The sequence below is a fragment of the Sciurus vulgaris genome (genome assembly GCF_902686455.1).
Source record: "Sciurus vulgaris genome assembly, chromosome: 7".
Taxonomy (NCBI): Eukaryota; Metazoa; Chordata; class Mammalia; order Rodentia; family Sciuridae; genus Sciurus; species Sciurus vulgaris.
In genome coordinates, this window is record NC_136467.1 from 54,692,113 (window position 1) to 54,707,202 (window position 15,090).

Below are 15,090 nucleotides of genomic sequence, written 5' to 3' on the forward strand. Positions count from 1 at the left end.
ATATATAACGGGGCAGGGGGATGGCAGGGGGAAGAGAAGAATGAAGGAACTTTGGATGGCGTAGAGGAAAATGGTGTGGGAGGGGATGGAGAACAGAAAGATAGTAGAGTGAAACAGTATTACCCTATGTATATGTATGATTACATGAATGGTGTGAATCTACATTGAGTACAACCATAGAAATGAAAAGTTGTACCCCATTTGTGTACAGTGAATCAAAATGCAGTCTGTAAAAATTTTTAAAAAAATTCTAATTAAAAAAAAGTAGGCCAAAGTATATTCACTGAATTGAAAGATACTTTTCCATCTTCCTGTTCCTTTTCTCCAGAATTAAACTCTTCATCCTTAAAAGCATCATAGTCCATTGTATGTGTTCTCAGCTTATCTTCTTTTCATCTACCTTCTAAGTCTTTTTTTTGACATGAAATGTTAGAATTTTATTTATTATTATTCATTCTTATTAAGCACCAGCTTAATACTACAGAAAATTTCAAATCACCTTTCAACAGCTCACCCCCACACCCCCAAATTCTTGATCAAGAGCTTTTCAAGTAAAGACATGCTCTCTTCTCTCTTCTGTATAAAACTTTATGAAATAAAGAAAAAGAATTGTATACAACTTGCTGTAAAATGCTGCCCAAGGCGCTGGAGACAGTGACTGCCCAGGCTCTCTTCACTGCCCAGGTCCTGATAGACTCTTGCTCATGAACTGTCTCTTCACAAAGCAAGTCCACCACTTGCTGGGTTTATCATTCTGAGGATCAAAAACTTTTTCACAAAGTCTCAGTCCAGTCTCTTGCCTTAGCTGCTGTAGGTAGGCTCGCATGACTTCATCTTCCTGTTTGTTTGCAGGTTTGGCATAAATTGCATTAAGTGGAAAACCAGGCTCTCCAGGAATGGGAAAATTAGTGATTCCCAGGGTATACATTTCTTTCTCACCTTGGCCTTTGGAATTGCACTTTTGGAGTTTCTTTAGACACTCAGAAATGTAGAGGGTGATATATATCAAGGTCCTATCAGCTTCATTCTTAATTTCATAGTTTTTGAAGAACACATTGGCCTTGAAGTAATAGATGGCTTCATCCACAATATCTGTATCTTTTGTCTCTCTGGGCGCAGGTCCTTTGAACTGACTTCTGATAGGTAACAGGGACATGTTTCCAAAGAGTTTGGTGTCAGGGTCCATGAGAGAAGAGTGGTAAGCCAGCATCTTGGTGGTGCCGGGTTTCCCCTTCTAAGTCTTGATCTTCCTTTTTCATGTGCTTTGACAAATGAATTTGATGGAAGTAATATTTTCTGAGTTCTGAGCCTTGGCCTTAAGAAACTTTGTATGTTTCCACATGATACATCAGCCTCAGCTAGCCAAATTGATGATGAAAGATCTTGAAGAATAGAGTTAAGCCATCCCAGCTGAGCCATCTTAGACCAGCTAGTCCATGATCTACCTGGCAGCTGTCCACAAACACTTGAGTGAGTCCATGCATGATTAGCAGAACTGCCCACCTGAGTCCAGCCTCAATTTCTGACCCATGAAATCAGTTGTTTTAAACTGTAAATTTGAGGAGGTGTTTATTATCTAACAAAAATCAACTGATAAAAATCGATGTCCTTAAAAACTCCTATTAAGTAATAGAATTTTTTGAATTCTGTATAATTTGCCATATATTTTTGAAGAAAAATGTCTATTATTTCTCTGGTTTTTAATCCTTAACTCTTAATAGTCATGCAGTTAATATGGTTGCCTTAAATCTCCATGGCTCTGTCCACTATGCAATGTTTCTCAAAGAGATTATTTAGAAATAAATAGTAACTACCTTGAAATAAATATGATATATTAAGTCCTTTCAAGTGGTAAGGAAAATGTTCAGGTCCACTCTAAAGTGGACACAGGGAAGTAAGGAGGCTCAGCATACATATAGCCCTGAGTTCTGTTGATTACAGGATTAGGATTTACATTAGGTTGTTCAGGACACAGTAGCAGCTTCAGTGACCCATTTTTTAAAATGTTTATTTTGCCCTCATTTTACCTAATGAAAGATTTGATAGAATTTAATCTTCTATGGAGGCAAAATTGTATGCCACGTCAACTTTCTATGTTATTGGCCTGTGTCTTGTCATATATGTCTGTTTTTAGATGAAACACTAATCTAGTGGCGTGATCATATTAGGTTTGATTTCATGGAAGGCAAAATAGTACGACTCATTAGTTTTGCTCTACATAGAAATAATCTCATTTCTTTAATAGGGGGGTTAAAAGTTTATATCTCATAGGGTAATAAACCACCCCAAGCAACTATTTTGTTTGTGATTCTGTAGGTCAGCAATTTGGCTTGGGATCAGATGAGCAGTTCCTTTCCTAATCTCATCAAGGTTACTCACATAGCTGCAGTTACCAGTTGGTTTAACTAAGGCTATATAGTCTAGGAAGACCTCACTCTTATATCTGGCAGTTGGTTCTGGCTATTATTGGGGCCACGTATCTCGGAGAGGACAAACAGGTTATCTGGAAAACTCCAGGAGAGCAATTATAGGACCTGCAATGTCTCTTGAGGCCTAGGCTGGCAAGTTGAATGATGTTACTTTTACCACAAGATATAGTCAAAGCAAACCATAAGATAACTTGTATTCCAGAACATGGGAAATAATTTATTAGAGTTGCAAAGAATTTGTGTATAGGTTCTAAGGCACTTAAGATTTCATAAGCTGGACACTTCCTCTGAGTAAGTGTATTCCTTTTTGTTACTTTAATGAAATACCTAAGGCTGGGTACATATAAAGGGAAGAGTTTATTTTGGCTCATGGTTCTGGTCCAAGATTGAGAGTATTTGGTGATAGACTTCTTGCTGGCAGAGACTCAAAGTAACTCAAGGCATTGCATGGCAAGAGACAGGGAATATATGTATATGTCTCTATCCTTATAAGGCTATCAGTATTGAATCATGGAGGCCCAGCCCTGATGACCTTATCTAATCCTAATTACCTCTAAAGACCTCACTTCTAAAGAGTGTTGTTTGATTAAGTTTATGCCCTCTTAATACATCACATGAATCATTGTGGAGCACTCTCAACTATTATGCAAACCATGTAAGTAATAATGTATAATTATTTACAGACTAGAACAAAAAAATGACTGGGTTACTTGGTTAAATAAACAAGAGGCCATAGATAGCCTTGAGGCTATGTGGGAGGTGATGAGAGAATTGGGACTGACGCATTTACTTTTCAATTCTTTGAACATAATAAATTTTCAAATATTATTTCAAAGTTGCCATAAGTGGTATATTTAAATTTTTATAGGTGTTCCACATGTGAAACAATGGGACAGAATGGCTTCAGTAACATATACTAGCCCAAAGGAATGTAATTTGCAAGGAATGAATCCTCACAAAACAGCAGTTTCATAGTTTTGTCTTAAGGCAGGTTAGACGCAAGTGAACTTTGAGAACTCTGAGAACTGGATCTCTTTCTCTTTTCTATACTTAGTCATCACTTGATAGGAAAACAAAGTGAAAATTTAACAGTACCTCTTGATTTTATAGCCTCTAAGGCAATTTGGTTAAATAAACATTTGAAATATTAGGAATATAGATACAAGGATAAGTGACTAAAGTATATCTGCATTTTAATTCCAAAATTGCTTCTCTTCTGCTGAGTCTTAAAAACTAGCATTCAGATTTGGTTATTGATTATGTTAAAGATCAGAACAATCTGTCTGAAGATTTGATGAAGCACTTTTTTACAAGCTTATTACATAATGGATTTTGTGGTCATGCAAAATAATAGTTCGTAAAAGGGAAGATGGCAGAAATCCAGGCTTTGATTCAAATATTGTCCTTTCAAACAATTCCAATTATATTAAGATGGAATAGCCCCTTTATCCATGGGAGAGTCTGCTTTAAGAAATACTTTCAACAGCTGGGTGCGATAGCACTTGCTTGCAATTCCAGCAGCTCCGGAGAGGCTGAAGTAGGAGAATTGCAAGTTCACAGCCAGTCTCAGCAACTTAGTGAGGCCCTAAGCAACTCAGCAAGATTCTGTCTCTAAATAAAATAGAGATGGGGATGTGGCTTAGTGATTAAGGGAACCTGGGTTCAATCACCTGTACCAAAAACAAACAAAAACTTGCAACATTTTTTCACCCCCCACTCCAAAAAATATATATTTTTGAGTTCTTCTGTGCTGTGAGCCAGGCTTTATGCTAGTCTTTATCTTATTTGATCCTCTTCAATGACCAGAAGTAGTAGGTAGGATTAACTCTGGAGGTCCTTAAGGTCCTTAACACAAATGGTAAATGGAGCCAGGGTTCAAACCCTGTCTTCAGACTCAATACTCCCAACATTTTAGAGCACTGCCTTTTATATTTCATAGATTAAGAACAGCTAACAGTATATTTGCTAGAGAACAAAGTAAATTAAAAATTTTTTTTTAATAGACAAGGGAAGGTTTATCAACATATAGAAATAATTTATAAAACAGGAACGAGGAAATTACACGGGGATTTCTGAGAGTATGTTTTACAATTAGGGATTTTTTCTGATCTTAGAATCTAACCTTTCTTTTTTTTTTAATTTATTTTTATTGTAAACAAATGGGGTACATGTCGTTTCTGTTTGTACATGGAGTAACAGCATACCATTTGTGTAATCATACATTTACATAGGGTAATGATGTTTGATTCATTCTGTTATTTTTTCCTTCCCCCCACCCCTCCCACCCCTCTTTTCCTTCCATGCAGTCCCTCCTTCCTCCATTCTTGCCCCCCTGCCACCCCCCATTATGTGTCATCATCCGCTTATCAGTGAGATCATTCATCCTTTGGATTTTTGAGATTGGCTTATCTCACTTATCATGATATTCTCCCATTTCATCCATTTGCCTGCAAATGCCATAATTTTATTATTCTTTATAGCTGAGTAATATTCCATTGTGTATTGATGAATGGATAAAGAAACTGTGGTGTGTATATATATATACCACAGTTTCTTTATCCATTCATCAATTGAAGGGACATCTAGGTTGGTTCCACAGTCTTCATTTTTTGAGAAAGTATAAAGTGGCAATATTGTTTATTATTTTAACAATGCAAGTGACACCAAATCTGAGAGGTTTCATTTCATGTTATCTTTTTAGTGTCTCTGGTCATAATTTGAGTCTTGCTTTCCATAGAATGAGGATACTAACTTCTCTAGTAGTCTGAATATTATACATAAAGACTATACTTTTGTTGTATAAATATAATATGGGGAACACCCTTGATATTTTTAAAACATTATAATCTAATCTGTAGAGGGTAAAAGAGTTCAGAAATATTCTGGTCAAAATGAGAACTCAGATTAGGAGACATCAACATCATTTTTCTTGTTAGTAATCCATCTTCCCAGTCTTCTTTTTGTCCCTAGCTTCTTTATCCATCAAAACATTTCTTTTTTGTAAGTGTTCATCTGTTTTCCTGTTTTCCCTATATAATGTAGGATACATGACTTGTTCTATTTAAACTTGGTTTATCAGTGATTTTTCTCATGAATGTTGCTCTTTTCTCAGCAATACCCTTAGCAAGCTTCCCATCCCCTTTTTCCCCTCCCCCACATAACCTTTTAAATTTAGTTTTGCATACTCTTCTCTGTTTATTAAAAAATTCGACCTATTTTACTTGTTGCATTTTGCTTTCTTTCTCAAGCTCGGTCTTCTAGTCTGTTGTTGTTAGATTTTATCATACATTCTAAATACCTGGAAATCTTGTTAAAAAGCCAATTCTGGTACAGAAGATCAGGGCCAGGACCAGAATTCTGCAGTTCTTACAAGTTCCCAGGTGAGGCTAATGCTACTGATGCTAGTTTAAGGACCATGCTTTAAATTAGCACTGCCAATTAATAGTCTTTTGCACATATTTTTCCAATCTCTTCAAAGAGCAGAAATTTCAAATTTTTAATGAGGTCCCGCTTATCCATTATTTTTTCATAGATAGTGCCTTTGGTGTTTTATATAAAAGATCATCACCAAACCCAAGGTCTTCTTGATTTTCTCCTTTGTTACCTTCTAGGAGTTTATAGTTTTACATTTTACATTTAGATATATAATAAATTTTAAGTTAATTTTTGTGAAAGTCTGTCTCGATTTTTTTTTTTTTTTAACGTGTGGATGTCCAGTTCCACACTGTGTGTTGAAGACTGTCTTTTCTTTCTCCATTGTATTGCCTGTGAACCAAACTCTGTCTTAAATTCTGTAGCTCCAAATTGTCTTGGAGTTGAATAGTCTCAGTCCTCCAACTTTGTTTTCTTGCTTCCATAACATGTTAACTAAACAGTCTGCAACCTAGAGGGCCCTCCTTAGAGACTGAATGTGCTAACACCTTGATCTCAGGCTTCCAGTCTTCAGAACTCTGAGAAACTTCTGTTGCAAGACACCTAGTCTATGATACTTTGTTACAGTACCCAAATAAGGCACTATCCATAAACATGAAATATTTTTCCATTTGTTTAGTTCTTTTATTTACTTCATCATTTTTTTCGTTTTCTCCATATAAATCTTTTACATATTTTGTTAGGTTTCTGCATATTTAATTTGGGGGAAGTACAGTGTGACTATATATATATATTTTTTTCCTAAATAAAAGTTTTTAATTTTAAATTTCACTTGATTATTGTTAGAATATAGGAAAGCAGTTGTCTTTTGTATAGCAACTTTGTAATCTGCAACCTTACTATATAATTGCTTAATAGTTTCAGGTATAGTTCTCTCACTTTTTTTGTATACAGTCATGTTATTTGTGAACAAAGAATTTATTTTTCTTTCCCAATCCATATACTGAGATTTCTGGTACGAAACTTCTTGGCAGGAAAGTTTTTAGTTTCTCTTCGTTATGTATGATTAGTTGTATGTTTGTTGTAGATCTTTTCTGTTCCTAATTTGCTGATGAATGGGTGTTGGTTTTTGTAACATGCTTTTTCTTTATCTCTTGATATGATCATGTGGTTTTTTTCTTCTATAACCTGTTGGTACAATGAAATATGTTAATTGATTTTCAGATGTAGAACTAGCCTCACATACCTGTAATGTACCCAGTTGGTCCTAGTGTATAATTCTTTTTATGCATTATTAGAATCAATTTGCTAATATTTTGTTGAAGATTTTTGTATCTGTGTTCAAAAAAATGTACTTTATTGTATTACCTGTGTCTGTTTTTGGTAGTAGGGTAATGCTGTCTTTATAGATTGAGTTAGGAAGCATTCCCTCTGCTTGTCTTTTGTTTTATGACTTTTGAAGCAAGAGATACGCTCTTGAATGATAAATCTTGGTTTATGTCTTGCTTGTTTTAAGAATTCTGAACAATAAGTTAAATTGTATTAGATCTGAGTAGACTCTCACAGGAGAAGTATTCTAGAACCTGTCCTTAAAAAATCAAAAAAAGTTTTTCATAAGTAGTATATGATATGTTCATATTACTTTTACTCTTTAAAAACATATTCACTGTATTTTCTTAAATATATTCTCTGAAGTGCCCAATATGTCAATGAGATAGAATTCTGAATTGCACCGTTCTTATAGCTCTTTAAAAAATTGTTTGGTAACAGGCTTTGCATTTTTTGTGCTCACTGGTGATAACATAGTTTCCCCTATTGTGTATTTTGTTTAAGACTCCTTTTCTTTTATATGCTTATGTGCATAATACATAATAATTGAAGATTCCCCACATACTAGATTTCAGCTGAAATGTGGTCCTTTCATAGAGGTCAAGTTGAGACATGGTTCTTCCTGTCATGTAGCCAGGTTTTAGAGGGCAAAATTACATTGTTCATCATAGTAAGTGAGAAATCCAGAATGCAGACATCATTATAATAATGCAAAAAGGTATAATTGCTTCCTAATTTTTTTACTGAATGGCAAGGAAATACATTTCTACAAGTTTTTAAAAAGTTTTTCTTGACAAAACAAAATTAATGAAGATATGGAAAGCAACAATATACATCAGTTTTCTTTAGGAAGAACATAAATGCAGTGCTGTAAATAGGTAGGAACATTTTGCAGATCTTGAGCAGGTAAAAAATATCTGGGCAAGTAAAGCTTAATCTAATAGGCTAAATGTTCCCTTGACTGGGGAATGATCCTTTTCTATCTAACAAGTTTACTTGAGCATAATGAACATATTCTGGGGACCAACACAGGTAAGAGAAGATACCCAAGTTGTCATCCAGCTGTTGGTAGGGTTTCTAGGTTAAATTTCTAGGTTGCCAGTTAACTGAAACATTAAACTAGTACCTTTCTTCTAGATAAATATATTTTTCCTAAATAAGATGATATTAATTGGTAAAATGAGGTTAGTGGATTGAAAATATAATACATGGTTGTAGTCAACAATGTGTCATGAATAAAAAACTACTTATAAATAAGAAATAAAAAGTACGTATTTGTTAAATGAATGGATATAGAATTCTACAGTTTGTCTTCTCATCTTAGAACTTGGAAAAAGACTCAGTGAAAGGATTCTTTGATTTTTGGAGCTTTGATTTTTAGAGTTAATGGTTTTTGAGTCAGATAATTCCTTAGTAGTAATAGCTAAAGATTTTTCCAAGCAAAACATATTTCAGACTTCTGGTTTCAATTCATAATTGATAGAATATTATTAATTATGATTTTACTATATTGATCTTCTAGTTTTCTATTATAACTAAAAATAATTGATTAAGCTTAAATTATTCCTTAGACCTCATTTATTTCATTGTCCTGTTTACTCAAAGGAAAAAAATTGCTTCTTTGAGTATGAGGGAAAAAATAATAAATATTAGATTTTTAATTCTCATTTTTATTCAAAATTGTAGAAATTAGTATGTTAAAACAGCTATTGATGATAGCTATGACTGAACAAAAACTTCAAAATCTTCAAGATAAAGTTAAGGAGTACTCTATCTCAGTAACAACTCCAGATAGTTGGTGTCATTTTAAAATTAGTTCTAAACTTTAGAAGTTATGTATTAAAAAAAAGTGCAAAAGTCTTGGAAACATCTGCTTTCCAAATTAAGTGTATGGTGACAGAATATGTTAGTGGCTTTAAAAATAGATTTGAAACTGATTTCTCAATTTTCCCCATTTCTTATAAAGGTTGCACTAGTCTCTCAGGTGCAAATCTTCCTTATTCCATATTGAAAGTTTTTTTCCCCTTCGTTCCAACTGGCAGCAGTCTTAGTCCAAATCCTTATCAGTTCATGAGTTGTAAAATATAATTGTCCCCCCAAAAGGTCCTATATCCAGTTTTTCAATTACTTTATCTGTCTTATAATTAGGTAACGTATTATTCTTTTGCTCATAGTTTTCACTGGACACTTGGTTTTGAATCAACATTCTTACTGTATTGCTATTTTATAAATACTGTTTTAAACCAGTATAACTTTTAGTTTCAAATATAACTTTCTCATACATATTAGAAAAGTATCTTTTAAAATTAGACAGTATTCTAATTAAATGAAACTATCAAGATGGTATTCTTGAAGGTTATTATAATACCAAATATGAGTTGAAAAATTGCTGAAGCCGGGGTTATTTGAGAACCATTTAGAGAAATAAGTTTTTCTCAAAGTGATTGTGATCTTATGAGTAATGCCACTTCATCAATTTGCTGCTCATGGCCAAATATTAGGCTCAACCAGATACCATCTGGTTTCATGGGATTTGATACTTGAAGACCCCTATTAAATGCCAAAAGATGGAATCAAAGATGTGGAAAGAATCTTGTAATGTCATTCCAATTCTCTGATAACATTTCTTTTCTCAGAATCTGGAAGTATCTCATGTTTATCCCCCATACCAGTGGTTCTCAAATTTATTATGTTCTTTACCAAATGATGTGACAAGATCATATGGAACTTGGTTAGAATTCTGCTTTCTTCAACTCAACAAACAGCATCTCTCTCTCTCTCTCTCTCTCTCTCTCTCTCTCTCTCTCTCTCTCTCTCTCTCTCTCTCTCTCTCTCTTTTAATGCAAGGTTGACTCTAGCTACTAACCTGTACATAATTATTTCTTATATTCTCTTTTCTCTTTATCTGTTCATTCTTCTACCAAATTTTTCTTTTCAGTTTTTAAAGTAATCTGTAATTTCCTTTTCTTATTGAACCAATTCTAAATAGTCAAAATGCAAAATGTTATTAGTTGCTATGGTACATGAAAAGAAATACTAAGATATGGTCATTATCTTTAGGTAGCTTAGCTTGGAAAATTGCAATAAAGTAAGAAACAATTCAAGAAAGGTTATAAGGCAGTAGGTCTTTATTTGGTTAGCAATAATAATAAGTGGCATAGAGAACAGAACTATGAATTCAGATTAAGTAAATAATAACTCATGAACTAGGTATATTGAGAAGATTTTCATGATGAAGGAAGAATTTATTCAGGACATTGAAGGATGAATTGGCTTGAGCTACCTGAGGAAAGTAGCCATCCTTTCTCAAGAGAATAGTAGCTGGTTCTAATTAGATCATTTTAAGAAATTTGCTGAGGTGAGTCAAATAACCCACCTGAGTGAATTATTAGTGAATAATAATCTTAGTGAACTTTATCTTGGTAGTCAGTGAAATTCATGTGAAGGTTTCTCTATTCATCCTCTAAAATTTCCCTTTTATATTATAAGAGATTTTAAACAAGAAGACATCTTAGAAATAATGTAGTCCAACTTCTCATCTAGTAAAAGCATCTACAAAATAGGTTTCAGAGGCAACCTATTTCTTTTTTGGACATATATGATATTAAAAGTTTTCTTATGTCCAGCTTTAATGTCTCCTCATCACTTTTGTCTTTTGGTCTATATTTGTTTTAAGAGAACTCTCAACCTCCTTCCAAATCAGGAAACAGTAATGACAAAAGAGTTTAACTAAACTTGCCCTCTTAGTTTCTATTGAACCAGTTTGACCTTATATCAGATAAAAAAACTAAATATTCACTGTGATAATATGTTAAGTATAAATATTCAAGAGCTGTAGATTCAATCAATTATGTTTATTTCACTGTAGATGAAATTGAGAATTGGATATAATTGGGAATTTGTAGAGTCTAATTGGCTTGTTACTTGAGTGCACAGTTCATAGCTTTTGAATATCTTGACAAGAAGTCATCCACTATGAAGGTGTCTAAGAGCTTTTTCATCAATACTAGGCATCTAATTTGTAATTGCAGCATATTATGTCCTTCTATTCCTTATTAGGTATTAGGATGTTCTTAGCAGAATTTTGTACATATGCCTGACTTTAACCCAGGAAAATTTTACATAAGATTCAAGCTTTGTATCCCTTCAGTTTTTTTGTATTTAAATTTTTATCCAAATTCTGTATTTTGTTTTTGTTTTTTCCTAGCACAGCAAAGTTAGATTAGAAGCAATGGCTGAAAAATCTTTTAACATCTTTGAGATAGAATAAAAGGATCCCTTGCAACATTTCTAAATTTTTAAAATGCTTGGTTGCCTCTGTTTACAGCAAATTACATCTACCTTTGATGGAGATATGTTTACATATATATATTTATCATTTATTATAAATATATATCATTTTTCATAAATGTATATATCATAAATATATCGGAATATATAAAAGTATGTCATTTATATATCATTTGAATAGTTAATCAGTAGAAAGTGTTTCTTATTTGAATAATAACAATGGAGATAACTTGGGACAGAACACTTTAGTTTTTAATCCTCATTGCTTCCCTATGAAAATTCAATTAAGTGAAGTTTTCTAGGACTTTCTGTTTATATATTTATTTTAAGGCACTTTCTTGTAACGCATAGTTACTTTACTGGCTCAGATTATATCAGTATATTTTTGGTATTGTCTTTAGCATTCTTTTTCAAAAGAAGTTGATAAATTACTTTGTTTTCTTCTATTTAAATATTAAAAGCTGTTTTTAAGTTCCATGTTTATATATGTAGATATTGTTAAGTACTTTAGAACATGGAGTGTTCATTTTTTATTCCCATCAATGTAATCTGTTTGATATTACATTATTTTAGATATATAGACAACAACAACAAAGCACATTGAAAAATGTGTTAGAAAAAAGTAGATTTTATGCCAGGTGCCATAGTGCATGTCTGCAATCCCAGCAGCTCGGGAGCCTGAGGCAGGAGGATCATGAGTTCAAAGCCAGCCTCAGCAAAATCGAGGCACTGAGCAACTCTCAGTGAGATCCTGTCTCTAAATAAAATACAAAATAGGGCTGGGAATGTGATTCAGTGGTCAAGTGCCCCTGAGTTCAATCCCTGGTACCAAAGAAAAAAGATAGAGTAGATTTTATGAAAAAGAAACTTAGGTCTCTGCCTCTCAGTCTTTTTTCTTTACCACTGTCAATGAGAGAGTTTATAGAATTTCATTTCCTCTACCATTTTTTTAGTTATAGAAAAGAAGATTTTGCAACTTCTCCTGAAATTTACATTTGGAACTCAAAGAAATCTCTCTCATTTTTCACTCCAAAGGTACCCTCAATACTTCCCCTCCTAAAAGCAATCTTATTGTGTATTTTCATATTTAAATTAGACATTTCATTTTATAAAAAATTTTTAATATTCCATTATATCTAATGAAGTATTTATATGCAAACTTATAGCATAAATTTTGCTATAAAAGAAGTTAACTTTTTTTTAGTACTAACTTTAGGAAGGATAGGAAAATACAAATTAAAATTATAATGAGATACCACTGTATACTCATTAATTAGCTAAGATTAAGATTGATCATACCAAGTTTTGATGAGGATATGGAGAAACTGAAACTCTGTTGGTGGGGATATAAAATGGTAAAACTACTTTGGAAAACAGTCTGGTTGGTAGTCTTTAAAATTGTTGAATACATACTTACATAAGCCAGCCAATCTAATCCTAAATATTTACCCAAGAGAAAAAAAACCTTTCCCCCTGTACTTACATAAAATGTTCTTAGTAACTTTGTCATAGTCGAAAACTGAAAATGACCTTCATGTCTATAAGCAAGTTGACACATTCATACAATGAAACACTACTATTCAACAATAATAACGAATGTATTACTGATACATGCAACAACAAGGATGAATCTCAACATCCTTAGGCTGAAGAAGGTACAAAAATGAATAATTTCTTTACAAGTCCATTTATATAGAACTCTGTAATAAGCAAATTAATCTATCATGACAGAAGGCTAGGTTGGTGGTACTTGGGGACATGAGTAGAGGAAGTTATTTCAAAGGGAAACAAAATGTTGGGGATGTTTGGTGATTTCACAGTATTAAGCTGTATTAAAACTGTTCTAAGGGGCTGTGATGGTAACTCAGTGGTAGAGTGCTTGGGTTCTATCCTCAGCACTACATAAAAATGAATAAACAAAGGTATTATGTCCTTCTACAACTAAAAAAATTTTTTTGAAACTTCTAAAATTGATCAAATGTTCAGTTTACTAATTTTCTATTGCTGCTTAACAAATTACCACAAGTTTAGCCACAGTTTAAAACACCCCTGTTAATTATCTCAGTTTTATAGGTCAGAAGTCTCTGTGCCCTTGGCTGGATTCCCTGCTTAGGAACTCACAAGTCTAAAATCATGGCATTGAGTGAGCTGTGTTTCTTTCTGTAGACTGAAAAGGGGAAATCAGCTTATAGGCTTAATGGTTGAAATTCCTTTTCTTCCCTCAAGTGTTAGCCAAAGGTTGTTTTTAGCGACCAGATACACTTTGAGGTTCTTTTCAAGTGACCCTTTATAGTCCAGCCAGCAGTGGTATCCTGAATCTCCCTCATGCTTTGAATCTTTGACTTCCTCTTCTCTTCAAGAAAGAGAAAACACTGCTTTTAAAACGCTTATGTAGGTAGCTCAGTCAGTAGAGTGCTTGCCTTGCAAGCACAAGGCCCTGGGTTTGATCCCCAGCACCCAAAAAACAAAAAAACCACTTATGTAATACATTCCATTAAACCCATTTAGATCATCTCCCTATTTTGAGGTCAGCTGATTAGCAACTATGATTACATCTTCAAATTTCTCTTAACTTGTAATATGACATAATCATAGGAGTAGCACTAGGGACTAGAGAGATAGACCATCTTCAAATTTTGCCTACTGAATGACTTATATTGTGCTAACGTATATATAAAGTGTAAATAAAGTTTATAAAGTATACTTCAATAAAGTATATATATTTTCTAAAAACAGGACAAAAAGATATAATAATCTCTGTACACAAAGAAATGGTTGTGAAACTCAAGATGTAAGTTGATATTCTCTCTGCTTTGATTCAGCTTAGTATTTCCATGGCCAAATCATGGAATAAATCTAAGAGGATAGTATGCTTAGTATCTTTTCTATGTTTGTATTTTCTTTTACCTATAATGAGAACAAACAATAAAAAGGTGAGGACGTAGCTAAAAGTCAAACAAAAACAGGTGATTTTGTTAGTTTCTTAAATTCCTGACTCAAATTTGTGATTTTGCATACTGTGAGGTAAATGCTGTGCATATACATTTTTTTATGATTTTATTTTATTGTACACAAATGGGATACATGTTGTTTCTCTAATTGTACATGAAGTAAAGGTGTACCATTTGTGTAATCATACATTCACATAGGGTAATGGTGTTTGATTCATTCTATTATTTTTTCCTTTCCCCCCACCCCTCCCACCCCTCTTTTCCCTCTATAGCATATAAATTTTTAATATTTAAAAATTCCTATTACTTTATTGTTTAAACTTTTACAATAGAGGAATTAGTACAGGTGGCATTTTGTTGATCCTGTTATTGTTTAGACAGTCTAGGAATTCTCAAGAATTTTTTTGTGTGTGCTGGGGATCAGATCCAGAGGTATTTTACCACTGAGATATATCCCTAGTCCTTTTTTTTTTTTTTTTTTTTTTTTTTTAATTTTGAAACAGGAACTTGCTAAATTGCTGAGACTGGCCTTGAATTAGTGATCCTTCTGTCTTAACCTCCCGAATTGCTGGGATTATAGGTGTGGGCCACCATGCCCAGAAAATTTTATAGACTTCTTAACTTACAGAATGCAGGGAATACTCTTCTTATGGCATTTAAGAAGTTTTGTCAACTCCTTAGTTATTTCCCAGAAATAACTAAATATTTAATTTATTATT

The 15,090-nt window shown here is 33.2% G+C and overlaps 2 protein-coding genes across 6 annotated transcripts in view; one reads left to right on the forward strand and one right to left on the reverse strand.

The window, feature by feature from the left end:
• Positions 1-15,090, forward strand: part of WASF1 (WASP family member 1) — a 153,857-nt gene that overhangs the window by 106,702 nt on the left and 32,065 nt on the right. The gene's annotated exons all lie outside the window — the stretch shown is intronic.
• LOC306666870 (actin-related protein 2/3 complex subunit 3-like) lies at positions 440-1,247 on the reverse strand. The gene has a single exon (XM_079149174.1). The coding sequence runs from the start codon at positions 1,208-1,210 to the stop codon at positions 674-676; it is 537 nt and encodes a 178-aa protein (XP_079005300.1). The 5' UTR covers positions 1,211-1,247; the 3' UTR covers positions 440-673.